The sequence below is a fragment of the Wyeomyia smithii genome, chromosome 3, assembly GCF_029784165.1.
Source record: "Wyeomyia smithii strain HCP4-BCI-WySm-NY-G18 chromosome 3, ASM2978416v1, whole genome shotgun sequence".
Taxonomy (NCBI): domain Eukaryota; kingdom Metazoa; phylum Arthropoda; class Insecta; order Diptera; family Culicidae; genus Wyeomyia; species Wyeomyia smithii.
The window spans coordinates 125,937,075-125,961,666 of NC_073696.1; the positions used below are offsets into that span (position 1 = coordinate 125,937,075).

A 24,592-nucleotide genomic window follows, 5' to 3' on the forward strand; every position below is an offset into this window, starting at 1 on the left:
GAACTCTAAATTCATCTTTTCTTCTGGCATAGTTTCCAATGCAGTAACCACAGTATCATAGTGTGTATCCATCGTCAGAAGCAAGTAACAAACCACATCAATATCTTCTAATTTGACTCCAGTTGATTGATACTGTCTGACAATTCTCTCGAACGTGAGAAAATGATCCGCTAACTGTCCGCGTTCGTATCGCAACGCTAAAAGTTTCTTTTGCATATGCAAGCGACTAGCAACACTCTTTCGTTCAAAAACGCGTTGCAATGCCAACCAAATTTCTCTCGGAGTTTGTTGGTCTTGAATGTACTCTAACATGCTATCATGAATTCGGGAAATCAGCAAAGACTTACAGCGTCGATCCTTCTTCGACCGCTTTTCGGTTGCCTTCAATTTAGCATCTCGTGTAGCATTGTTATCTTCCGGCTTCACCACGAGCTCATCAACATCCGCAGCATCATTATCAATGCATTCCGTTAACTCAAACTCTTCGAGTGTAACCTGCATTCGGAATTTCCACTGAGGATAGTTAGAACCATCAAACTGTGGCACACGGGTAAACTCTGCTTCTTTTTCCATATTTAACTATACGTTTCGATCCGATTAATTTGCGAACACTGGGGCCATAACCTAATAATAACTAGAGGTCAGGTCATCACAATCGGAAACGAAAAACAACCGGAACTACCGATCACAAAGTTAATGTATTTAATATAAAAGAAAAACGTGTTTGTAGTTACAGGAAAAGAAAAAACGTGTTGCCGACTTGCTTGTTTTTACAGCTTCGTACTGAGGGGTAGGAACATGACATCTTATGGGTGAGGAGTAGGAAATCGTTACTCTCAACAGGTTTCACATGTCAGGGGTGCCAGATCTCTTCTCAAAGCGCAATGTTGACTGACTTTTTCATTCGACTCGTATAGCTGATTTTGACGGTGGAAGTCCTGGGGAATAATAAAGTGCATCACGAAAACCGTGAAGGTGTTAAATTTTATAATTAGGTTAAATTTTATATACTTTGACCATAATTGATCATTATTTTGTTGTCCATACAAAAGGTTTGTGAACCACCAGTTAAAAATCACTGCGATAAAGCAACTTTGGAACAAGAAAAACGTGTGAAAATAAAAATATTCTCTATTGTACCTGATATCAATACCTCTCAATGTGTTATCTTTCTTGTTCGTTTGGCTCGGATTTTGACATGTACGTTTGGCTCACAACATTCTCTTCGCATGTCTCTCCCTCTGAGTATTGCTAATGGTTACCACATTTTTATTGTTTTGTTGCCATAAAATTTAACAAAATCATCAATTTGAACATATGTATATGCTAGCGCAGCCAGCTGCTGATGGTGCTGACAACACGGACGTACAACTTGACACACGCAATAAAGCTTTCAATACGTTAGATCTCATCAATACAGCTGATGATCAGATTCGAAAATTATTTCACGTGTGAATTCTAGTTCATGCATACAACTTGCAAAGCTGACACGTCACAGCCTCGCCACTACTGATGCACTGGTCAGTCTAGAATACCTTGTCATTAAGGTACCCTAATTAACGCTGACACAACGCACGTAGATGCAACATAAACATCAGCAGGTTCCGTGGCACCTGTCAGTTCGTAAAATGGTCTAGAATTCTGTCTCAGCCGTCAATGAATGGTGCAAACAATTAGGTTGTTTAGCTATTAACGATTTTTTTCTGATTTTTATGTATCTTTATGTATATTAACGATTTTTTTCTGATTTTTATGTATCAGCTAAGAGAATGTAATTTTCTGAGCAAAATGTGATTTTTTCAAATGTTTTATAGTTGTCCTTTGATTTTCAAATGAAGGATACAAATCGCTCTAAATCGTTTGAATGACAGTTGATATATGGGTTTTGCTTAGAAAGTGCAGCTCTTTCAGTTGTTAGAAAAAACTGGTATAGATAAACAACCCAATTTCACAAACAGAAATACGTTCTTAATCGCTGATCGTTAAAAGATGACCACGCTGATAGCGCTATCTGGTAAAGTTTGCTAGTACTATACAACTTAACACAAGCTGAGAATTCAGCTTGGACGTCTTCTTTTTGACAGATATCCCGCCGATGGTATCAATGTTTTTGATTCTGGAAAATATGACGTCAATTTATTTCAGTGAATTCATTTAAATAATAGGGGTCTTCACATCGAGCTCGTATACGAATACCCAGCCGTAAACTGTGTATCTTCCATTACTCGTCAATGAAGGTGAGTATTTTTACGGCTAGGTATTTGTTTACGAGCTCGACATGAATACCCATAATATTTCTTCCATTGTATTTCTCGTTACGGAATTTATGCACACCTATATTCCAAGGTATCCGTCAAATGTCATTTTAACGAATTTTATTCATGCGCTGGCATCACTTTCAGCAACATCGCACATTAGAGTATGAATGAGTGAAGCGTGCGTTACAAAAATGCTAATATGCAAGCGAGAGAGCAGTATTCGTTCTCATTTCAAAACACCAAACACCAAAGGTAGGTATAAACGTTTTACCTTGCGCTAAATGGTCTCTTGCGCCAACGACTCGGAAATGCACAATTAAATTTATTGTCCACAGTTATCAAGCAATACCAACTTTTGATTTACCACTGATTAAATATTAAACGACTGAGGAATTTAGTGGTCCGTACTCACTCTTACATTTCATTACCCATCCAATCGTTCGGTCTTGTTCATTGTCATCTTCCGTGACTTGACAGCTAGCCCAACGACGGATGGTAGAAAATCATCGCATAGACGTCGGGTTAGAGCAAAAATCGAATATGGCTGCCGTGGTATTGAAAAAATTCGCAGCATTCGTAATTATAGGCTTAATTTGTGTGCAAAACATCCACTACCAGCAGTGATAACACCATTATTCGGTTCGGTAAAAAACGGTCCGTTCGGTGGTGCAGAATTTAGTTTTGAAATCTCTCTGGCCGCTAGTGAAAAGGGAAATTGAAATTGGCAAACGAACGAGTTTTCTTTTTTCCCTTCGTGGTCAGCTATGTCGATTGGATTTTTGTAAATCCATCAGCCGTCAGATTGTCCAACATAGCATCAAGCACCCGGACAAAGAAGAATAGATTCACGTGTCCATGGTTATACCTCATTCGGAATTATCCCAATTGCCGATAGGATTTTTTTACGCAAAAAGAGGGCCATACGTAAAAGGGTGAGTCGCGAATCAAGAGACAAAACGACTAGAGTGTCGAAGTGAATGGATGAATATTCGAAATCTGTTTTGTTGCTGGATTATTTTATGAATCTTTGCTGATTAGCAATTGTATTCGATAACTGTTGATAACGTGATCTGTTCCTGCAACTTTTCGCCAATCTGATTGCGTTTCCATCGCATGTTTCGGCGAATATTGCTAATTGCGTGCGAATATTTTGTTGCACCGCAATCTACCTCGTGTCAGTGTTTTGTAGAGAGTGTGTGGGAAACAAATAGTGAAGAAGGTGGAAAGCAAGCCCGATTTTGACTTCCTTTTGCTGTCGAAAAAGCAAGGAGGTACCTATGTGCGTTGAATATGCGAAAGAAAATTCCACTGAAAAGTGCATAAGAAAAAGAACCCCACAAATCAGGTAAAGCAACGAAGCAAGTTGGCTGAGGCAGAAAGTGGAAAAGTAAGAAAAAAACGTCGCCGCAGTGAACAAATCAGTGAGAGAGGGTCATAAGAGAAAGAGCGAAAATATTTGACAGCTCAAGGTGTGCGGCTGTGTGCGTGCAGTGTCTGGCGGTGCGATAACAACAAAAAACAACAACAAATCCAGGGGAAAGAACGGCGAGTGCCGACTGTTTCGATTTTTTTTTCGTTTTTTCCTGCTACTCGCAAGAACGGAGCTGCAGCTTCCGGAGGCGATTTTTCTGCTAGTGTTCTTTTCTCTTTGCTGTTATTTCAGTTAAAACGAATGATTACTCTTGGAGTGTGGAACTTACAAATAAAATACGAATTCTTGAAGAAAGAGTCAGGTTTTATTGTTTCGTCAGTGATTTCTGCGTTAGTCAGCTGGTGGGAGTAAAGTGAAGTAAGTATTTGTCATCGATTATTTGTACACAGGTTTCTTTGTGCTGTTGGTTGAAGTTGAGTTGTGTGCAGTGATGATGTTTTCAAAAAGTTTTGTACTTTTATTAAAAATGTTTATGCACTGACAAGTAAATATGGTATAATTAGCAAAAATAAGATTTTTTTTTCTATATTACTGCAGGGCCTCTTAGTGCCATACAAGACTATATAGTACAGGCGATATTTTGTATATCTTACGTGCAAAATATTTGAATACTTGATCGAAAAGATGCTGACCCCATTTGTTACTGTATTGTCAACTGCTAAATTAATGTTTTTTTTTTTTTTTTTTAATTTAACAACAGTACTTGTGCATAGCCATGTATATCTGAGCCCAAAAACTTATACGCGAACAAATTCCCTCCTTGATTTTTTTATATAACAAGACGATGTAAATATTATGATCTCAAAAACAGCCTTTACTATCCTAATTATAAACTAGCCTTGGCCTTGTGATCTCTAGTAATTAACGGTAGTGATGATTTAGAATGAAACATGCAAAATCAATGAAACAGTTACCATAAGAAAATTGTAACTTTCTGCTGTATGCTAATTAATCACATATTTTGTCAGTTAGTATTAGACTTTTGGCATATTACCCTAGTGTTAATCACGCTGCGGAATTTCGCATCATATTTAGCCGTTTTAATTTTTTCAAATATTTATATCATGAATGTAAACCTTATTTTGAATAATACTTGTAAAATTACAATTCATTATCTTGATGTTTTATTATTATTGTTATTCTCGATATCTTCGATTTGGGTTGCATAACTAGAAACGAAAAATAAAAACAGAAAATAAACAGTAAATCGAATCTCAAGAACAGTTCATGCTAACATTCTAGCTAGACTTACGTAGCATGAATTAGAGTTAGTCAAGTTTTTTACTCGGAAGATATGTACCAGGTAAAAAAAATCGCGATAATTTTTGAATCTGCATAAAAAAAACGGGTTAATAAAAAAAATCCACATGAAACCGCGTTATTTAAAGAATCTGCGTAAAGTAAACCACCAAGAAAGGACTAAAAACCCGAGACGCTCTACGCTCATTTCAAGATGGCTTGACAAAGTATTTTTTTTTTTTAATTCTTTTAGCACCAATATTTAGTGGTTAATTTGTGGTTTCGAAATCCAATTTGTGGTAATTTGTGGTTGAGTAATTTCTGAGAAATTTTCAGAAAACTGAGTCAAGCCATCTCTGAAAATGATTTCGCTTCAAATGAATCGGACAACGATGATATATACATCAATCGAAAGCTCTTAATTTGTGGTTCACGAAAATGTAGTTTTTGTAGGCATAGTTCATAATAAAATAATTAAAAAACTATTATTTAAATTCCTGAACATTGTTTACCTCTTGTCAACACCGACCGTACGCGGCGTTGGATGAGCATAGTACTGGCACCTGCCGATGTTAGTGCTAGTGGGTTATCTAGAACGTGGGGTATGCATTCCAAATTTGTATGGGTTCGCGTGCAAAACTACTTTTTTAAGTTGCAAATATAACAAAGAAAACCGTCCTAAAACGTTATAACCTCGTTTGTATATGATAGTGGCCAATCTAGAGACCAAAATTCAATATTTCAAATTTTGAGTATTTACACCAAAAATTGTGATTTTTTTTTTTTTTTTTTGATGTGTGCTGTGTGCGAACGTGATGGACGGACCTCGTCTAAGTGGATTATATGGTTTAATTTTATCAAACAAACAATCAAACTTAGGGCCTATTTGTGTGCGGTTTGGAACTATAGGTGTGAAAAAGAAGCACAAGTGTGTTTGGCGGAAAGGCGGGTGAAAAACGCTATAGCTTGCATATATACACGCAACATGACCAAACGAGTGATAAAGGAGGGAGAGCGAGACAGACAAAACCAGCTAAGTATCTTATGCCTTTCTTTTGCATTTTCTGCATTTTTCAATTTGCTGCAACGGCTGACGAAAAAAACTGTCAGCCGACATAACACTGATGCATAGGTTGATTGCTATGACCGTGTTTTGGTAGTGGTGTTTATGTTCACTACGCCACTAGTTATTACTGCGTTGGGACTCGTGTGTGAGATGACGAATAGTTTTAAATGTTCATTTGAATGTTTTATTGACGTGAAGCTTATTTTTAATAAGATCTCTTAGAAACCCACTATAGGGAATGGGCAAAATTTTATTGTGCCTGAGCAATACTGTTCGTGTTTTGTGAATTCTCTAGCTTTTGAAATTTTTACTCCCCGGTTAGTTTTTAATAATTATGCAAAATTTTCGTCACGAAACACATCCGGAACGATAAAATAAATAATTATTGCTTTGGCATTTTGCAAATAGATTACGAAAGTTGTATTGTATTTTTATGCTCATACGCATTTTATCTAACTATCGGGCTTTGAATGCATGCATGATGCCAAGTTTTCAATTTTATAGGAATTTTTTTTTTTTTGCGCCAAAGAAAACGACGTCACTTCCGATACGTTATTAGTATCCCTGTCCTTGCGCCGGTTTCCGTAATGTAATTGATAATGTTGATTGTGATTGATAGTAATATTTCGGGCCCCGACAAACTAACAAATTGTCTACATGAAAAAATTGTTCGTCAGATTTTCTACTCACCAATCTACGCGAAATAAACGGATTTCTATAAACTTCGGCCGTTATTCGTGTCTATGGCGCGCTTAGTATTTACGATAATACAATGAATTCGTCGAGCTTGATAGCTTCGGTACGGTGAGGAAAATTTGTTAGATCGTACGCTAGCTAATTTTGTCCCGTCCATTTTTTTTCTTAATCTAGTTTATTTTGCATTCATGACTACACTTGTTTTTTTTCCTTAATCATTCGTAACTTTTCAGATAACATTCAGTAAATTAATGAAACAGAACCAATTAAACTACAGGTCAGATTACTGAAAAATACGTTAAGATCAGAGCAATTTATATTTGTTGAGTGTGTGTATCCGTGCGATCGTATAGAGTTTTACAGTCGATACTTTCCAAGAGGTCGTATTATCTAAGGATAGATCAACAACGCGTAACAGGGTCACCTTACGTGGATGTAATATAAGTGGCGAGGCGTCAGCGTGGATAGAATTTTTGTAAGATTGTGTAGCCGGCTGGAATAAATAAATGATATCTCTCGGAAGTAGTATAATGACCTCGCGCGGAGATGTCGGAATATTTGAGTTTGTTCAAAATTGGTAATATGTCCCGTAACCTCGCGCGCGCTTTATTTTTGCGGTGCATTAGCAAACAGAATAAGTTAGGATCGCATTACGACTTTCGTGGCCGATATAACGGACTCATAGGTGCTCAATCTCAGCGCGCCGTTTACCAAAACGAACCCTACTGCAAACCCCTCCCCTTATCTCCAACATCCCAGTGATTTTTCGTGGAAGTGCAGAGGTGTTCTCGGCTTCCAACAAAGCGAAAATCACGTCAAAAGATTCCCATACACAATCCTTCATTGACCTGCATTCGGATGCGGCCGGCGCTGGTATTGCCCAATATAAAGATTGAGGTCATCAGTTTTTACACATTGAGGATGCATGTTAGTCCCAAACATCATCTGTTGGTTCTCTGTGTAATTACAGCTGATCTGGCAATAACGGAGTAGCAACCGCGGGCGGTCAATCATGCTCATGCTCATGCTCATGCTCAAAAATTGTGATTTTTTTTTAAACTGATATATGATCACTCGTGGCCTAAAACGGAAAACGTGATTGAAATGAGGTCGATATCTTGTACCGTTTTTGAGTAATGGAGGAAAGCAACCCGCGTAAAAAAAACCGCGTAAAAAGCGACCTTACTGTATACGACATACAGTTGTCGCTGCCGTTGAAAGCTTTTTTGTTTTATTATTCAGGGGGTAGTTGTAGTAGCATATTCCTGAGACGAGAGAATATCGAATTTTAATTCTAGTCAGGACTAATACCTTTGGGCATTTACCATGCGTTTCAACCGTTCCCTACAGTTCTAAGGCCCATTCCCGATCTTCAGGCATCATTCCGGTTTCTAAAATACCCAACAGTCGAATACAGTTGCGTAGTTGGTTACCAAAATATTATTATATTTATCGAAACAAAAAATTGTTCTTTATTATTATCAGGCTGTAATTTATTCCAAGAGTTAAAAGGTGCAATAGATAATAGATTTTAACATATAATAGATTTTGTATGAGAAAGACCAGATCACACCCCTAGGTGTATTAATTTAGGTTTTTTTTTTCAAACAATCGGTAAACAGCAAAACTACATTTCCGGAAATGATTCGACCGAAGATCGAGAAAATTACGCTCGCATGTCTACGTAAAACTTCACTTATTTTGAGGAAATTAACGTAAAACACACGGAGGCTTGTCAACTACAAATATCTGCTAATTGATCAACATTTGCATTTCGCAGCAAATCTGCACATATAGTATCCCTGCTGTTTACATACTGTTTCACCTAGAAATACTCAGAGAAAGAGATTCGCGGTGAAAAAAATTGCCAATTCGGCAACTGGGTTTCATGTGTCAGAGGTGTCAGATCTCTTCTCAAAGCGCAATGTTGACTAACATTCGACTTGTATAATCGGTGGTGACGGTGAAAGTCCCTAAGAATAGTGAAGTGCTTCGCAAAAACTGTTAAGGTGATATATTTTATGCTTATGTTTAATTTTATACACCTTCACTTGTTTTGTTACCTATACATCAGGTTTGTTGAACTCCGGGTAAAAATCACTCATTCATTGGCAATGGAAAAAAAAAATCGTATAGAAATGAACACGTTCTTTTTTGTACCTGATTGCAATACCTCTCAATGTGGTGTTACCTTTCTTGTTCGTTTGGCTCCAATTTTGACGGTTCGTTTGGCTCACCGCATATCTCTCCCTCTAAGTATCTCTAGTTTCACCATACTCATCGCTACACGAAAGCTTTCTGAGAAAAAATCATCTTGATGGTCTACCAGCGCCGCGTACGGTCGGTGTTGACAACAAGAGGTAAATCGCAGCGGGGGCCTAGTGTGGTTGGTAACGTCTCCGCCAACCACGCTCGACGCCTGGGTTCGAATCCCACCGCCGACATAGGTGTCGATGGTTGTGAGATGGCGTGATCCACTCACAACCAACCCAACTGGTCTAGATTCAATCCTAGCCGACACCGGGAGATTTTCTGAGGCGAAAAATCTCTGGGATCACGCCTTCCATCGCATGAGGAAGTAAAGCCGTTGGCGCCGGTCCGTTAATAAACGGGTCGTGAGTTAGGGTCCTGGGTGTGGAGTCGCCTCCCTGGGCGTCGGTGATTGGCCACAACAGTGGCGGAACTAGACCGACGGAAAATAAGCGAGAATAAAAAAAAAAAAACAAGAGGTAAACAATGTTCAAAAATTTAAATAATAGTTTTTTAATTATTTTATTATGAAGTATGCCTGCAAAGACTACATTTTCGTGAACCACAAATTAGGAGCTTTCGATTGATGTATATATCATCGTTGTCCGATTCATTTGAAGCGAAATCATTTTCAGAGATGGCTTGACTCAGTTTTCTGAAATTTCTCAGAAATTACTCAACCACAAATTACCACAAATTGGATTTCGAAACCACAAATTAACCACTAAATATTGGTGCTAAAAGAATTAAAAAAAAAACTTTGTCAAGCCATCTTGAAATGAGCGACGCTCTACCAGTATTCAAAACCGTCCTTTTTCAGCAATGCTGGTGTGTCGTAAATTGATTTAAAAATTCAAAAAACGGAGGAATTTCCCCATCAATAGAATGCTGAAACAATATTGATTATGCTATACGATTGAAGCTGAGCCAGTTCCTGCGACGCCAATCGGCGGAAATATTTAGCGAGCTCTGCAGTGTAATGCAGTCCTCAATCGTTTCAATGACAAGGTAAATTTTAAGATCATCGGCATAAAGTGGGCAGCCACAAGTCAACAGAAATGTTACGTTGTTGACGAACAAGAAAAATAACAATGGTCCTAATGGGCTTCTCTGCGGGACACCTGGCTTATTGCAAAACCATTCTGACTGCGATGTTCCGAGTTTTACCGTCATTCGTCTCTCGCAAAGATACGTGCAAAACCATGCTACAAACCGATCCGAAGCACCTAAACATCTCAGCTTCTCTAACAAAATACGATGGTCGACACGATCAAATGCTGCCTGTAGGTTAGTGTACACCGCATCAATTTGAAGGCGTTGATCTAATGTGCGCAAGTAAAGTGACGAAAATTCCAGTAAATTGGTAGATACCGATCTGCCTGGAAAGAAGCCATGCTGGGAGGTACTAATGTAATTCTTCGCCCGAAAGAAGAGGTAATTGGTCACCATAGACTCCAAAACCTTCGAGTATGCACACGATAAGAGTCCTATAGAGCGCAAATTTCGTACGGATCTGTAGGCTACGGGACCTAAGCTGGCAACGCAATGTGTATTAAGCATATTTGCTGCCGCAATCCGTCTCATCACCTCGCGACTAACCTCGTTGTTACACGTCACGAGAGTATTAAGATTAACAAATTCGTCGACCACTTCGAAAATATCCTGATCCATCTCCACCGCAGCACCAACACCCGCTCAATTTTCGCTGCTTCCCTTTCGAGAGACGTAAACGCCTCCTCAACTGCTCTACGGATAACGTCAATTATATCAATGTCGTCCGCGAAGCCTAGAAGCATGTGAGACTTCGTGATGATGGTGCCACTCCTCTGTACACCTGCCCTTCGTATTGCACCTTCTAAATCTATGTTGAACAGCAAGTTCGAGAGCCCGTCACCTTGCTTTAGACCATCTAACGTCACAAACGCGTCCGAAAATTTGCCCGCAGTCCTGCCGCATGTTATGGAACCGTCGAGCGTCGCACGTAACAGTTTAATTAGTTTGGTTTGAAAACCATGTTCAAGCATTATATCTGGTGTGTTGTAGATCGTCCCACCCGAAAACCGCATTGGTATGCTCCAACAAAGGCTTCCTGCAACGGCATCAGTCGCTGGAACAGGATACGGAAGAGAATTTTGCAAGCGGAATTGAGGAGGGTTATGCTCCGATAATTACTACAGTCGAGTCTATGTCACTTTTTGTAGATAGGGCATATGAGTCCTTCCAACCAGTCCGTAGGTAGTTGTTGCAACAAAATCACATGAACTATGTGATGTCATTTCCATGAAAATCGCGCCCTAATATGACGGGTCGAAAGCGACCCATTCTGACCGAAAACTCCGCAAATATCACCATGGTAGTGGAAAATAGCTGAAAGTGTACTTTTAGATGCCTTGGCGTTTAAGCAACAAAGTAACGAGAAAGCAGCAAAAAATATAGTCGTATTTGAAAATGTTCTTGTTGATAATTTTGATTGGTATGAAGTTCATTGTGAATTTTGGTGAAAAGTTCAAGACTGATGTTGAAAAAAAACTATCTACAAAAAAACTCTGTTTCAGCGCAATATGATAAAATATTTTGCGCAAAGTTTTCAGTGAATTCTCGCATATTGATCTCCAAAAAACTTAGTATTTCAAAGAAAACGAAAGACTTCACCAAAAAATTGATGGAAATCCACTAGTCATTTTTTCTAAATTTTCTGAGCATTTTCGGACTGCTCATACGTTTGCATAAAAAGACTTAAGTCTAAATATACAATGTGTGCGTAGTTAGGAATGAGCAAGAGTACCACCGTCCCAGTAGTTTAATATGTCTGAACAACATGCCGGAGACAGAAAATTGCGGGTTCAAGTCCCGTCTGGTTACGGTATATTTTTCCAAATCTGTATCATATTCCCAGTTCGCTTATTTTTCGCTTCCCCTGCTGCACACATCGTCTGCAGAACTTGAATACAATGTCAAATATTGTATCAAATTTCCACAAATTAAAATAATTTACACTTAGGGAACATTTGTAAATGAACGCTCAGGGGAACCACTATCGGCGCAGTAAACATTTCCGGCGGCGGCATGAGTAAAAGTGTCGGCGGCGACGGCGCGGCGTGGTGGTGCAGAGGACTAGTTATTATGCTAATTTAATTTTAAAACAATCTATAACTTTTGGTATTTGTAAAAAGTGCGGATTTTGAATGAGATGGATTTTTTTTCGGTATGAATCAACAACATGCAATATAAACTGAAGTTCGTCTCCAGTATGTATTGAAACACGGTTATAATCTTCCATAAATATAACATCATGCTCTGTGGCGTCGTTTACATCGAGTAATTTTTGCCAGAAGTTTGCTATTCCTCATTATTTTTCTCTTCGGCTGGGTCACCTTATTCCTTATTTAGTTCAAAACGCGAAAAAAAGCACCGGTTTTATATGAAACGAGATAGGATAAATCACATACTAGTAACTGATCAAGATTAAAAAATAAGCTACTGAAGGATCCTTTTCTTTTAATCGCCTGATCATTTTTCGTTTAATGTCAAGCGGGACATCTGAGTCTAGAAAAGCGAAATTGGATTCTGGGCTAAATACCACTAGTGATTCTTCATCATTTCAGTTACAGCGTCTGAAACTACTCTATCGATCTCGGCACATGCGAAAGAATCATGTAGAAAATTCATAACTTGATTAGGACATTGACCTTCGTACATCCGAAATACACCTGAATGTAAAGTTTTACTAAAAAACAGAAATGTCTCGGATGCAATTTAATTCTTTTGTGGTCAAAGATCGGAGCAAATAAATTTTCAGGCATTAAACTTTTTTTGCCATAAATCTTGCATGTGATGAATGAAAAAGGGTCGCTTTACAACCAAGAAATGTAAATGCTTACTCCAAGAGCTCTTCAAGGGCGCTGCGTAGCCGCAAGTTTACAGAGTCCAAATCTTAGTAGAATCGGGCCATTCGTTGTCACAAAGGTCTTAAGGTTGGGTTTATTTTATTATAATACCTTGGCGTGCTTCCTCCAAACGAAATAGTTCTCTCTTATAATAAACGAAACTTATCCAGGAAATTATAATTGGTGATATTTAACAGGAGGAACGATGTTTTGATGTGCAAAAAAGTAAATTTGGAGAGCATACCTTTAAATGTGGTTTCACTGAAACGATTATAACGACCATAAAATGGTAGTAGCTGTTAAGCACGTTTTTCACACAGCACGGATTTTGATAATAAATTTCTGCATCGTTGTTCATCTGTAAACCTTTCCATGATGAAATAGCACTTTGACAAATGACGCTTGAACGGCATTTTATACCAGTGCTGCTAACTTGAAAGAAAATCGCAAAAAATCTCCCTATATTTCCTTAAAATTAACATTCCCTTTTTCTCTCTTTCTTCCACAGGAAGCAAAGTGCATAGTGCGCGAAGAATCGCACCAGTGTTCGGTTGTATTTAAGAAGAAAAAACCAAGTTTGCGTCGCAGGCGTGTCCGCGAGTGAGGCTAATTTCTGTTCTCCGTTTCCCAAAAAAGCCGGAAAATTCCGAGAAGCAAGAAAAAAGGTATGGCCGAAAATTCGGTTGGAAACAGTTTACCACCGTCACATCATAAAACGGCCGGAGTTGGTGGCGGTGGTGGCCTATTGCTTCACAACAAATCATCGCTGGAAATGACGACAGGCGGTGGGAGCGGTTCAACGGCGGGGTCCGTTGCGGGGAAAACCACTGGCGGTGGTAAGCACGCGAATGTCATACACCGCACAACGAGCGAAAGTTTACGACTTGGTGGTGCGGGTGGAGGAAATCCAGGATCGGCTGGCGGAAGTGGAAGTGAAAACTCTTCCAGCAGTACGGTTCCGCCGTCGTTGTTGACGAACTCGTCTTCTGCCTCCATGGGGAGCCTCCCACGCAAGGGTGGCGCAGGCGGGGCTGCTGCTGCTGCCGCTGCCGCTGCGGCTGCAGGCAAGACGTCCTCATTCATGATCACATCCGTCACTGTTGGAGCACGAACTAGTGCTGACAACGGTGACGATTCTGCCGATGATCTTGACGAGTCCCACACGGATGATAATAGTCGGATAACGGATTTCGAAAACGAAACTCCTTCATTCTCAGAGGACACCTTCAGTAAAGAAGATGTGTTTTTTGCCTCGAACGCTATTGGTAGCGTTCCAGTCATTCCGACAAGCTCTCAGTACGGGTTAGCTATCGTTGCACCAAACGATCGTGCTCACGGAGCGGAAGCTCTGGCAGATGCAATGCATGTAAGCGTTACAGACGCTGGGATCAACATAATGGGCCATGGAAAAGATGATGGCAAAGAGTTGCACCATAGAAACGAACGATTTAAAGTGGTGAAAATTGAAAGCACTGAACCTTTCAAGCGTGGTCGTTGGGTTTGTATGGACTATCTCGATCACACAACACTTCAAGCTTCTCCGAAAGAGGGTGGAGAAGGAGAAACGTCGGCTAATGTCGAGGCGTCCACAATGCGAAATCAGGACAGTGGTGTAGTGCTAAACGACAGCTATGCTCCATCGACAGCTCCCACAGCGGATGGTGATAATTCGGACTATCATACTCATCTTGCTGCCAGTGTGCCGACTAACCCTATCATTGGTACGCTGAACAATGAATCTCCCGGTCAAAGCCTAAACCTGGCTCAATCAACCATCGGAAATACTGGTGGGGGTGTAGGTGGTGGTGGAACGATTTCTCAATCTCAACCAGCTAGTCATGTTACACCGGCCGTTGTCCCTCACAGTATGCCCCAGTCACAACTGCAGAATGCACTCGCCGGAAGTGGAACGGCTGCAGGAGCCAGTCAACCACCACAACAGGTTCAGACAAGTGCACAACCACAAGGGCAAACTCCATACTATCCGCACACGATGTCCAATATTACCGACATAACGCAGCAACAACATCCCCCACAGCAGCAGCAGCAGCAACAGCAACACCACCATCAACACGGTGCCACCCTGCCAACTAACATTCAAATGCAACCCCAGCAAACCAAAAGCTCAGCTTCCGCGACAGCAAACGTTGTTCTTCCGCCGGTTGGATCATCGTCGGCTACATCACAAGAAATGAACATCGTCATCAGCAATCCCCAACATCATCAACAACAAACGAGCTTCCCATCTCCTCAACAATTCCAACCCCAATCCTCTCAAACCAATTCTCCAGTCGTGGCCAGCATCGGTGAGCAAGTTGCTTCGGAAGCGACAATCCTATCGCCGTCTCCTTCCATGGCTAGTTCTGGAGCAATTGCACCGGCTACCACGAATGTGGCCACAGGCGCAAACGTCACTGCTCAACAACAGCAACAAGTGACAGAACCTGTAGGCACTGTATCCTCAAGCTCAACATCCGAACCGATGGTAGCTTCCTCTTCATCGACTACGTCATCGCCAGTAACAGCCACCGCCACGGGTGGAAATGGTGATAACAGTTCAACACCCACATCGGTCAACGCTCCTGCTGTACCGCCTGTAAGTTCTCCTTCACTGTCAGTCGCATCTGTAACGGCCACCACCACAACCACCAACAGCAGCAGCAATATCAGCAGTCAGCATGCATCGATTGCTGCAGCAGCTGCTGCTGCAGCGGCCACTGCAGCTAGTGATCATCTAACGGAGTCGAATCTTCTGTCGGCCGTCGCCGGAGTGACGGCGGCAGCCGTAGCAGCTGCCGGCGCTGAAGATGGCGAAAAAAGTGGCGAGGATGGTGAAAGGTAAGTGCCTTCGGACTGTGTTCCCATCGAGCATTGCTTGCATATTTTTCACCTTGAATTTTCCCTTGTTCTATTGTTTGCCTGTATATATTGGGAAACAAATCTTCTGTTCTAGCGATGCACTTCCCGATCCATTCTGCATCCCACGGAGCAAAAAAAAAATCACGCTATTCCAATTCTAATCATGCACTATTTCATGCTAACCGACACAAATCTCTGTCATTTACTACACTCGCACAGCTCAGATCACTTTATATGTTGGCTTTCAAGTTTGTCCGAAAGATATTTTATCTAATTTTTCGTTTCCTACACAAATTAAAGAAAAAAAAACGGGATACTGTAAACACTAAACAATTTGTAGAGCGCTTAACGACATCTGTTAATTTAAACCGTTTTCTGCTCCGTTAGAGAGGACATTAATAATAGGTGCAGCAGTGCTGTCCCAACCTTAGTGAGACTGCAACATTGTATGCGAACGAACGAAATATTATCCCCGCGAGCTTGCGCACTACTATTAGTCTGCTAGCATGTAAAACTTTCTTTATGTTCAGATATTTCTTACTTTCTTCTAGTCCATCATAAAATTGGCTATACCTACCAGCAGCTTTCTTGCGTCGAAAAAATACAAACCTGCCAGTAACATTATTCAACCTACCACACGACCGTCCATCTACAAGGGCCGGGTACAATTCCTTCCACGCTTTTCAACCTATCTTCTGGGGTGAAAGTTGTGTTTGATTGTTACCGTTCCAAACATAACTGTCTAGTGGCAATTTTTGGTTCTTTAGAAGTGTAGTATCGAGATAAATTAAGAACAGTGGCAACTTTTTTTTTTAAATTCTATTACAACATAGTTCAAAAAATGTATTTCGATTGTCTAATTGTTTCAAAAGGGAGGAATAATGACTTATATGTAGTCTACATACCAAAGAGCATGAAAGCAAGAATAACTTTGATATTAGATTTTATGCGGCGACCTAAACGTACGGTCTCCCGACAGCTCACATGGCTACAGAGCAACATTAGGTATATAACAACTTTTGCGTACACCAAAGGGCAAGTAAAAATAGCTGTTTTTTTTTTTTAATTTAACTTACCAGGCGTCGAAGACGGCGAAAGGGTTTTCTATTTAATTTATTTTTTTTATAATTTAAAATTGCAACTTGTTCGATGCCACGTTCCTCATTATATTCGTCTCTGATTTTCTATGGTACAGTGAAATTATGTTAAAAACTCAAAGATTATGCAAACGTTAAGAAATGACTGCAAGACAATGACAGCAAATTTTCAACTGATCCGGCTCTCATTGTATTGCAGAGCTCTCTCTGCTCCCCACACCTTCGGTAAACAGTCCGACAGCAACTGACGACTGCACACATGCAACTCCATACGGGCTGTTATTTTTCATCTCGTTATGAATGTTGGTTCATCCAAGCTGTCCAAATGAAAGCCTTTAATCTTCCGACATCCTTCAGCACGAATCCGAGCGGGATGTCAGGTTATTATGGTTCACGACAGTAAGGCCGATGAAAGAATGAAAGAGAGATGGTGCAAAGCAAGCATATTACAGTTTGTAGTACTTGAACTTAACTTAACCCTCTATCTCTGCCATGGTCACTCTAGAGCAGATGCGCAAAGTCTTTCGAAATGCTACCTAAAATGCATGAATATATTCTTGAACAATATGTATACTGATTGTTCAAGAACACATTTATGCATTTTGAGTAGGATTGGTGAATATTTCTAAAGACTTTTTGCATCCAAACCTATGGTGCTCTAGAGTAACCATGGAGAAGAGAGAGTTGAAGGAAAACGTAATGATACCAAAATTCCACTTGCACTTTTTTACCGTATAAGTTATAATTTCGTAAGACAAAGTCCTGGAGATGTGTGGTCTTTGGCAAAAATATGTATTTTGTGTGTCCCAACAATTCCTCCAAAAAACGTTTTCTTGTACAATGGAACTAACAAAAGTTAAGCACAAAAAGCAAAACTTTGAGTGACGTCCATATGATATACTTTGAAACTTTGTACCCACTAAGGATAGAAATTTTTTATATTTTCAAATCTTCGACAACTTTGCCAAATAAACCAATCCTCTATATCCTTACACAAAAAAGTTGGTTTTTTTATAATTAAAATATCAAACAATGCGATTGACCCACTTAGTTCATACAAACAATTGTTCTGAAGACGACCATTTGACTAAAATTAGCTATAGAATTAGATTCCGCTTTTTGCCTTTTTGGATTACTGAAAAAATGCACAGAGCTCATGAAATTGTCGAAATCAAATTTTTTTAATCGTAATCAAAAATCGATCAACTGGTTCAAAAGTTATGAATTTTTTTAAATAAAATACATCGAATATAGCCGTTTTTTATGGTCACCCTATTTCGAAGTTGGTCACGCAAAGTACTTGAATTGTGCTCAAAATCGCAGGGATGCATCTATGTTGAAAATAATCAAACCCGTATTGTTTCGTTGGGTTGTTAGGGGACCAACTCCGAAATAGGGTGACCATAAAAAACGGCTATATTCGATGTATGTTATTTAAAAAAATTCATAACTTTTGAACCAGTTGATCGATTTTTGATCTTTTTGGGTCAAATTAAAGGTAATTACGTCTAGTTTTAAGAAAAGATACCAAAAAATAAATCTGGGTGCTTTTATATGCATAATGTATAAAATTATTGAAATTTTCGTTTTGTTTTTAAATTGAATTTACTCAAATTTTAAAAATAACATATTTCTAAAAGTTCCTCCATTTATAGAGTCAAGTATGCCCTTCAAAATGAGACCAAGAGATATTTTTTATGTTTGCCCCAAAATGAATGACATACAAATGAAAAACGCATATTTTTTGATGAGAAATAATAATAACTTTGAGTAAAATTGAGATATTTACGATGTCAGCATTGCAAACTGTTTCTCTTAAAAAGCTCTAAAAGTCGTGCAAAGACAGTTTTGAGATGAAACTTGAAATAAAAAAGTTAGAGCGTAAAATATGTTTTTTCAATATAAATCGGTTGTTTTCAAAGATAGAGAAAAACTTTTTTTACAAAGTTACTTAAAATTAATGGAGCTATAACATTGTAGAACAAATTTTTCTTCTATCTACAAAGATAAAAAAGTTAGATACTTGATTGCATCGAAAATGTTGGTCACCCTAATTTTTGATAATTTTTCAATGAGCGCTTTATCATATGTAACAACTTTGTAGAAGAAAGTTTTTCTCTAAAATGTTGCTATAGAACTCTAGACCCAAATTTCCCCCTAAATTCGGTTTCTGGACCATTGTGCATTGTTCCACATCGGACGATCTGTGTCAATCACTCTATATGGGACGTCCAAATTGGGTTTTGATTCCAACCAGTTTGAGACTGTTGTTACTGAAGGTGTTAGCTTGAACTCCTTCAGGATGCTTAGCCAACCCAGTAGGTCACCTTCGAGCATCGTTGTGTTTCTTCGTAGCTTCAGTGCACCAAGCTCTGTCCGCTTCTTCCCATGCAGATGTAGAGGCAGTAAGCAGAGCGTGACATCCATGGCTGTAGTAGGCGTTGTGCGCAGGGCACTGGTAACTGAAAGCAGGCCAGTCGTTGAGCTTTGTTAAGTTTTGCCCGAGCTGTCGTTTCATTTACCTTAGGCCTGGTCTTGCCAAACAGTGTACTGCAAGCCCAGATCGCTGAAGTCGGCTTCTTGATAGCGTAATCTAGTTGAGCAGTCCAATTCAGCTTTTTATCCAGAATCATTCCAAGTTATTTGGTCTCATTGCTGAAACTCAGTCTTACCCCATTCAATAGTGGAGGAGTGATTGAATGCACCCTTCGCTTGGTAAAGGGTATAATGACTGTTTTAGTGAAGTTAATGTTTAGCCCTTCTTCTAAGCAGCACTGGGAGGTGATGTTATGAGCCGTTTGTATTCGACTAGAAGGAGTTGCATCACATTTTTCCCTAACAATAAGGACTACGTCACCGGCATAACCAATGACTTCATAGCCTAGCTGCGAAAACTTAGTGAGAAGAGCGTCTACTACCAGTGACCATAGCCGTGGAGAGAGAACTCCTCCCTGAGAACACCATTTTACTGCCTCAAATGTGACAGACGTATCTTCCAATGCAGCTTTGATCTGCCTGCTCGAAAGCATTCTTGAATCCACCTCATTCTAGTATTATCGACTCCTACATTTTGTAGAACCCTGTGAATTGATGCAAAGAACGTGTTATCGGAAGCTCCCTCAATATCAAGAAAAGCCCAGACCGCTGTTTCTTTATATTTTAGTGTCTTATCGATTCTCGACACTAGGCAATGCAAAGTGGTTTCTATCGATTTGTCCTGCTGATAGGCATATTGATGCTTAGGCAAGGGCAAATCCTTCAGAAACTCGCTGCGGATGTACTTATCCGTAATTTTCTCCATCAACTTGAGAAGCTTTGACGTAAGACTTATAGGTCTGAAAGCCTTTGGCAATGTATTGTCTTTTTAGTCCGGCTTTAGTATAAACACTACCTGAACGTTCCGCTAGCTGACCGGGATGTGCCCCAGAGTAAAGCTGGCTCGAAAAAGTTGATGAGTTCGGACATGACGACTTCGCCCAACTTTTGCAAGAAGATTGATGAAATGCCATCCGGTCCCGGTGACTTCATAGGCTCAAAAGAGCTTAGTGCTCAGTTGATAGAAATCTCCGTGAACAGTCAACGAGCAAGCACTGCGGAGTCACGTGGCGTCATGCGTCTTCATCCAAGGCTTTGTTGCTCCTCATCGTTCGACCCGGTAGTTACTGTTGAGCCAAGAAAGAGAATGTTTCTTCTGTAGTGACAGTCATACTTCCGTCTCCGCTTTTTAATTGCCCAAGACCCTTCGTGTGATCGTTGGACATCACTTTTTGCAGTCGCGTAGCTTATATTTGGTCATAATAATTTAATGCTCACTAAATGCTCTTGAAAAAACCTGATTTTCATGATAATTTTATTGATTTTTTCTAAATTTTTCAAAAATAATTATCATTTTAAATGCTACCATATGCGAGCAGTTCCAATAACTTAGGTAGGCATTTTTCATTAAATTAATTTTTTTTTTAAATATTGTTCTGCTAGCTTAGAATGTTTGAAAATGTTTGAAAAAATTGAAGCTATTCATGTATTATCATATTTTTAAAAAAAAATTATACAAAATCAAAAAAATTATCATGAAAATCAGGTTTTTTCAAGAGCATTTAATGAGCATTAAATTATTATGACCGTCCTACAACACTTTATTGCTTGAAAATGCTGTTTCTGGGCAATGTTCAGCTAACTTTTTTCTTAAGCTAGCAGAACAATATTTTTGAAAAAAATATATTTAATGAAAAATGCACCTAAGTTATTGAAACTGCTCGCATATGGAAGCATTTAATTGGTATCTAATCGTATCAAAAGGATTTTGATTGTTTTTAGAAGAAAATGTTTGAATAAATTGACGCCATTCATGTATTATCATATTTTTGAAAAATTTAGAAAAAATCAATAAAATTATCATGAAAATCAGGTTTTTTCAAGAGCATTAAATGTTTTTGACCGTTATAGAACAGTTTTGTGACTAAAAATGCTATTTTCGAATATTGTCTGCTAGCTATTTTCTTAAGCTAGCAAACAAGAGCATTTTCAAAGAAATGATGGAGCATTAAATTCGGCGATATGGCATTAAATGAGCATCGAATGAGCACTAAATTTTCATGCTATTAACTCTTTGTTCTGCTGACTTTGTACTTCCAGCTTAAGGGACCTCAATTTGAATGTTGTTCTCGAATGGACCATTGACTGAACTAGGCAACGGTACATTTAAACAGCTCGTGCGATGCACGGTAAACGGTATCGCTAGTGGTAGCAGGAAAACACTTCATTTTTTACGTTGTTCTCTCCTATTCTCACTTTTCAAGATTCTCCCGCACTCATATCTCTGCTACAACGCAACCCGTATTGAGAGTGAGTGAAGTGAGCGCGACAAACCACCAATTTTCTATTCCCGTTTTGCTACACGATAATCATTGATTTAGGTTACTCTCTCTCTCTCTCTCTTTCTACCTGCTTCTCTCTCAATACTTTTTAAATTTTCATGTATCGTTATTTTTATTATCCTGAAACAAAACGTATCGATTATAAAGCTAGTTTTAAATTCATTAGAACTTTTTCATAAGAGCCATATTGAAAATCATGTTTACGGACCATTCCATATATACGGAATTTTAGCACTAAAGCTCTTCTCCGACCGTATCGAACCAAATTTGAGTTTTATTCCAACGGAACTTACTGTCGTGACTCAGGTGAAGTTCAAGGTGATTTGAACTCTGGGAGTAACCAATATAAACATTGATTAATTCAGTTCACTATTCAAACTTCTAGCCAGATAACAAAAGCCTCCTGACTACCTCATGTTAGCCACCAGTTGCCAGTAGTGGAAAGTTCAAACTCACGCTTTCTAATGAAACAAGTTTGCTTCGCCATAAACAACTATCGGGCCAAGCAAACAAACAAGTCAACTATATTCACGAAAGAAAAAGTTTTTGAACGCAAACAAGCTTTACTCTTTAGTTTTCCAACATTTTCGAAGGAATGTATATTGTTTGCGTTTAAGCCTTCAATTAGTTCCTATGACAAGGGAAAGACAAACAAACCGTACCAGGCGAGACGGTAAATTCATACCTTCAAGGACACTGCTTTCTCTGGCCATATCCTAATAGATTGTGCGGAATTGTCATTCGCAAAATTTGAAGTTTAATCGATAATTATTACACGTGACTGTAGCCTACATACATCAGAGAGCTTCGATAAAATACAGGAAAGTTTTTATCAATTATTATTATTTTGAAAATGCTGGTCTTCTGTCCTAACGATTATATTTGTTGAAGTTGAGAAACAATCCAGAAAACTGAAACTGAATGGCTGGGGACACCCAAATTCACCGGAATGGTTGAATAGCTATAATCTTTCATTTTTTTTTCGGTTTGAGCTTTTGGAGTGAACCTGTGTTGACTAGTGTAATCCTGACTCTTACCACGTCAAATCTTATTACCATCCCAATTAGGTTTTGTAGAACTAATGTTTTGTTTCAAATTCTTCAAACTTTTCACCAGAAAACGACGAATTTCCAAATTTCATTGCTGCGTATTTACCAAAAACCTCAATAATATGGGACCGTACATATTTGAGTTGTGGGGCCTTGACACGACAAAACATCGCACCGTATCGTAAAAGCAGTGCGCAACGCGCAATTCGCAACAGAGTAGGCCTTATCGCTCCCGCGTACTTCCGACGTCGACGTTTCGTTTCTTAACACGCGTTCGTCATAACGCCGTCACTCCTCCAACGCATTTTCATTTGCGCTCTGTGCCAGCGCTTGTTGCTGCATCTAACATTGTTTTATTTTTATCGCAAGTCTTACTAACACTGCGCTGAGTTGGCTTCTGGCTTTATCTTTAGCTTCCGCGACTGATAGTAGTTAAGGTCAGGTTGTTATGATGAGAGCTGCAAATCTAAAGCTAGAGTTTAACCAAATTTAATATTGGTAGTGCACAAAGACTCAGTATGTTACCAGCAAAATAAGCGTAGTACTAGTAGGGTAGTAATTTTGTTGGCTGCGGAAAACTATCCGCAAACCACGTTATCTCATTTGCTGAAACTGACCACACCTGCTGCTAGCGGTGAACTGTCTGCAACATCTAGCGTAAAAGAAAAACCACACACACGCATACCCATCGGAACGATTGGAGTTGCATTTTCTCCACTTTCAGTAACAATGTGCTCTTCTTTCACACCTCGTTTTACTTTGGGAGTACCAAAACGCGAGGCGGGCGGTGTTGGGTGACGAGTAAGTAAAATAAATAATCGTGGAACACATCTTTAGTAATTGAAAAGTACATGGCGTTGTAAATGAGAGGAAGATCGAACGTGCGAGCTGATAGGAAGTTTTTAATTGAGTTTTGAAATTCCGTCAGTCATCGTTATTTTAAAACTAATGAAATATCTCGTAGGTGTCTTTCGAATACTTGAGATTGAATTTAACTTTACAGGTTGGCTTCCAATAATGAAGGGTGTTACAGTCAAAAATTGGTCAAACAAAATTGGTGCGTAAATTGGTCATTTCTATTAATGAGACATCAATTTATGTTTTTGTCGGTCCTATTAACCTATTATTAAAACATCAAATTATGTTTCTTCTTCAATTTTAATTCCTACAGAATAGAAGAAAAATATTGACTCATGCTTCCTTTCTAGCGAATGCGAATTGTCGAACCTTTCTCTTGACTCCTTCCATCAAGTTTTGTACAGCCTTATTGGTTACTTTGTTCGCCACAGAACGCCAGTTAGCCTTGCATCTCGTTAACAACTGCCTTTCGTATCTTCTTGAGGTTCCGTTTAACGAGAGCCCAGTGCTTTTTTCGAATTCAAAGACGACTGTAACATGAAATTCTAAGGGGAAATACGGCACTTCAGTCTTAACGGTGGATCGAAACGCTTCTATATTTTATGTCCGACGTTTCGGTCTTTGAACCGGGGTTTTGTGTCGGACGTTTCGGCATTTGGACCTGACCTTCCTCAAGGGATCTACAAATTTATAAAAACATTTTATATAAATAGAACTTTTTTTTTCCAAAAACTCCAACATGGTTTTTTCTCAAAAACACACATAAAGTTGTACCGTTTTCGTTCGGCGTACAAAGCTTTAAAGTTAACGCTTTGGAACCACCAACATATTGTGCTTTTTGATGTGGTAAAAGTTTGTAGATAGTTCCAAAGCACTAACTCTAACGTTTCATAGGTAGGTACTTTGAAGGAGAACCCATAGACAGTTATAACAACCTTTCGTAAAGCTTTGTACGCTGAACAAAAACGGTCCAACTTTATGTGAGTTTTTTAAGAAAAGACCATGTTAGAGTTTTTGGAAAAAA

General features: G+C 39.2%; 1 protein-coding gene across 2 annotated transcripts in view; it reads left to right on the forward strand.

Moving 5' to 3' along the window:
- Positions 1-2,773: 2,773 nt before the first annotated feature.
- Positions 2,774-24,592, forward strand: part of LOC129732776 (protein bunched, class 2/F/G isoform-like) — a 264,630-nt gene continuing 242,811 nt past the window's right edge. Inside the window, exons 1-3 of one of the 2 annotated variants that reach the window (XM_055694004.1) lie at positions 2,774-3,190; positions 3,922-4,047; positions 13,337-15,666. In XM_055694004.1, the coding sequence (XP_055549979.1) occupies positions 13,496-15,666 (2,171 nt within the window). In that variant the 5' untranslated portion in view covers positions 2,774-3,190; positions 3,922-4,047; positions 13,337-13,495. Of the gene's footprint in view, positions 4,048-13,336; positions 15,667-24,592 lie in introns of both variants that reach the window. The other variant, XM_055694005.1, reaches the window with a different exon arrangement.